The sequence below is a fragment of the Cryptomeria japonica genome, chromosome 8 (assembly GCF_030272615.1).
Source record: "Cryptomeria japonica chromosome 8, Sugi_1.0, whole genome shotgun sequence".
NCBI lineage: Eukaryota > Viridiplantae > Streptophyta > Pinopsida > Cupressales > Cupressaceae > Cryptomeria > Cryptomeria japonica.
The window spans coordinates 708,651,197-708,654,662 of NC_081412.1; the positions used below are offsets into that span (position 1 = coordinate 708,651,197).

Sequence of the window (3,466 nt, forward strand, 5' to 3'; positions counted from 1 at the left end):
TTATAAGATGCATATGTAATATATTTGTTGGAACTACTTTCTCTTAAAGAACTTCAAACATAATTTTCCAATTCAAATTAATACAAAGAGCATGACTCTACTAAATCATTTTTATCAATTAAAAATCTTTTAAAATAAAATAAACAATATAAATAAAATAACGTTTCTCCACACAATCACAAAAAAAGTTTTTAAAACTAACATTCAATTATTTAAAGAGAATTATTGAATGAATTAATAAACTAGAGGAAATGACTAGTTCTCTATCAATTGTTGATTAAATAACAATAATTGTGACTTTAAAGTTGTTATTACTGATGATAACTACCCATAGTTGTTAAAAGCAACCAATCATGTCATGAAACATTAGGTCCAACTATTGGTCTCCCTTTTGCATGACCATTTGTCTTACTTTTTTTTTGGCATTAATTTGGACACGTTGACAAAAAGCATGCTAATATGACATCAAATTTGATGATGTCACTGGGGGACTTGCCAAGCAAGTTGCTCTAAAAAATTGAGAGTGATTTGAAAATTTCACTTAAGATTTTTGAGAAACACAAAGTTACAGTGGTCAACTACTAGGGGAAGAGCACCAGTAGCTGTCATAGCTAACTTCGCGCACCCACAGATCCTAAACAGTACATCGGATTTTGATTTTTTTTTTAGTTGTCTTTGTATGCGACTTAACTGCTTATAGCTATTGATCTGGGTTCTGGGTAGTAACGATGCACGTTGTGGAATCAGTTATGCGCACAAAGGTCAAAAAGTGCACATTTCAAAGCGTCGCCTGATACCTAACTAAAGATGTTCCAGTAACCGTCGACTCAAAATCGCTAGTACTTGTTGACAAATGTCCCAATAGTGGTGCACAAATGTTCCAATAGTGGTGTAAAAACGGGCCAATTATGAACAAAAAATTACAAAAAATGATCGGCTATTGGTACAAAACAAATTTATTAATGGTGTTTTCACTATAACGGCTATTGAGAGGTCAACATGACAATAAAACGACGGTTATTAGAACTATGTTATCTACCGATGCTCTTCCCCTAAGTCCTCTCTCTTATGTCGGCACAAACCAAACTCAAAAATAAAATTCAAGATACATGCTATTTATAAAAGATAAAGGTCTTATAAAAACACATCAATTTCATATTACATCCTTCTCTACTATAAATTCTGAAAAGTTGGGATTAACTTAGAATGGGATCTCTGTTTCCTTGTCTTCCAGATGAAATTGGGTGGCAATGCCTCGCGAGGGAGCAGCTGAGTTCTCATCACACCCTAAGGTGTGTCTGCAAAAGCTGGAATGCCGCATTGAAAAACTCCCATTTTTATGAAGAAAGAAAAAGATTGAAGAGTTCGGAGCAACGGATTTGTGTGGTCCAGTACATAGAGGAAATTGGCTACAGAGTAGCGGTATACGACCCGGAGAAGAACTCGTGCAAAAGTTTAGCGCCCATTCCCGCAGAAATTGACGGCTTCCCTGACTGCTATTTCATGAAACAAAAACTGGTTTTGATCACAGATATGTTTGATGACTCTACAGGAATTTGTGTGTGGTTGTACGATTTTCCTTGTTCTAAATGGCGTCAGGGTGCCAAAACACCATTGGATTTTGGGGGTGAATTTGCCTCCGCAGTGGATGAGGACGGGGGACTGATTTACATTGGCGGAGGGTTTGGTAGGGCTTCAGTTTACAATGTGGAGGAGGACAAGTGGGATGTTCTTCCCGACATGAACACCCACATGCAGTGTTTTACAGGTGCTTTTGCTGACGGCAAGTTTTATGTAATGGGAATTTCTTTTCGTAGTTTTGAGGTTTTTGACTCCTACACGAGAAGCTGGACAACTATGGAGAATAGATTTAACAATTGGCATTGTTTCGAAACTACATTTGGGCACTTGCATTACTTGTATGTTAGGGGATTGATTGAACATGACTATAGTCAAGCTAAGGTGAACATTGTAGGGACTTTTCCAATGGAGTATTGGGGCCGTATTATTGACTTCGCTGGGTTGGTTAGCAATAAAATTTTTGTGGGCTTTTATTATCCATTTGAAGCTGAAGGGTTTTATATGCTCTCACCTCCAAGTGAGACAGGAGGAACATGCAAGTTGATTGGAATTGAGAGACCATCGGGCCTCCAGGGTTTTGTTATATCTGCTGCTACCTTGGATCTCTAACATCTTCCATCATTATTTGCTTACTTGATAGATGGAAGAAATTGAATCAAAAGTATCCTCTAATCTAATCCTGTCATCATTATTTGCTTCCTTGATAGATGGAAGAAATTGAATCAGAAGTATCCTCTAATCTAATCTAATCTTTGACAGGGTGCTTTCAAATTTTTATATTGTAGCCTCTCAAACAGAGGCTCCTAAGCTCGCCTGGTGCAGAATGTTTTTAACTTCCACTTAGATTTAGGAAATTCCCATATTAGTATTTGGATTCATGAGAAATCATGTTTTCCATATTGTTTACAGGCCAATCTTGTAACTGTTATTCAGTTTTTATTTAGATTATTTTTCTGATTAATCATGTTATCTCATGTGTGTTGCTAAGACATTCTGTTTTGGAAACTAGGTCAGTGAAGAATTATCTTTATATCATCTTTTCCAGGTTTCCTCTTTGGGCTTGATCTGCCTTGATAGGGAAAAAATGCAATTCTGATTTGGAATTATGAGAATTTGTGATTTTCAAATTTGGGTTGTAAAGAGTCTGCCTTTGGATTTGGGTTGGTGAGGACTTATGTTCTTTCAATTTTTGGTTTCTTCTTCTACTTACATAAGAATTCTTGTTTTAATCATCTGGATTGCTGAGAAATCATGCAGCTTCACTTTGGTAGTTGTCTCTAGATTTGGGTTCCCCTTTGTATTTGTCCTTTTCAATCTTGTTTTAAGAACCATCTAAACAGTAGAAAAGATAATTGAAACATCTTGTACTTACATTGGATTGAGACATTAAGAACAAGTGCTCTGTTACATTGGGTCTTCCCAAACAGTAGAATTGGAAATTGAGCTAAGTAGTATACTTCCTATTTTTTTTGTTTGCTTAGTGATGACTGCCCCATGGTCAGTGGAAAGAGAGACTACCCCACATGGTCCGTGGAAAGAGAGACTGTTCAGACACTTATTTGTTCAAGACAAAACTAACTCTATTGGGATATGTGGAATCAGGAAACATTTAAATTCCTTGAAAGTCCCAAAAACTATGAATTCTAAAAATTGATGATGTTGAGCAGCCAATTAAATAACATCCAACTTTGAATTTCTGCAATCTCTACTCATGTCATGTTACTTGCTATTAGCCAAGTTTACACCATAGCTAAGTTAAATGACTTGTATTCAATTCACACATCATACTTTCCTTAGATAAAAAATATACTCAGACGAATAATTCAAGAGAACTTAAGGTTTGGATGCTCAGATTTCTTTTTAATTACAGATAGATTACTAAAGA

The 3,466-nt window shown here is 35.9% G+C and overlaps 1 protein-coding gene across 1 annotated transcript; it reads left to right on the forward strand.

Annotated features, from left to right (window-relative positions):
• The first annotated feature begins 1,206 nt into the window (after positions 1-1,206).
• On the forward strand, positions 1,207-2,190 carry LOC131071304 (F-box/kelch-repeat protein At1g80440-like). The gene has a single exon (XM_058007102.2). It carries the CDS (start codon positions 1,207-1,209, stop codon positions 2,188-2,190), a length of 984 nt encoding a protein of 327 aa, XP_057863085.2.
• Positions 2,191-3,466: the final 1,276 nt, after the last annotated feature.

What these genes read in the sequence shown, in the direction of transcription:
- LOC131071304 (XM_058007102.2), top strand. Translation starts at nt 1,207, where the DNA reads ATGGGATCTCTGTTTCCTTGTCTTCCAGATGAAATTGGGTGGCAATGC.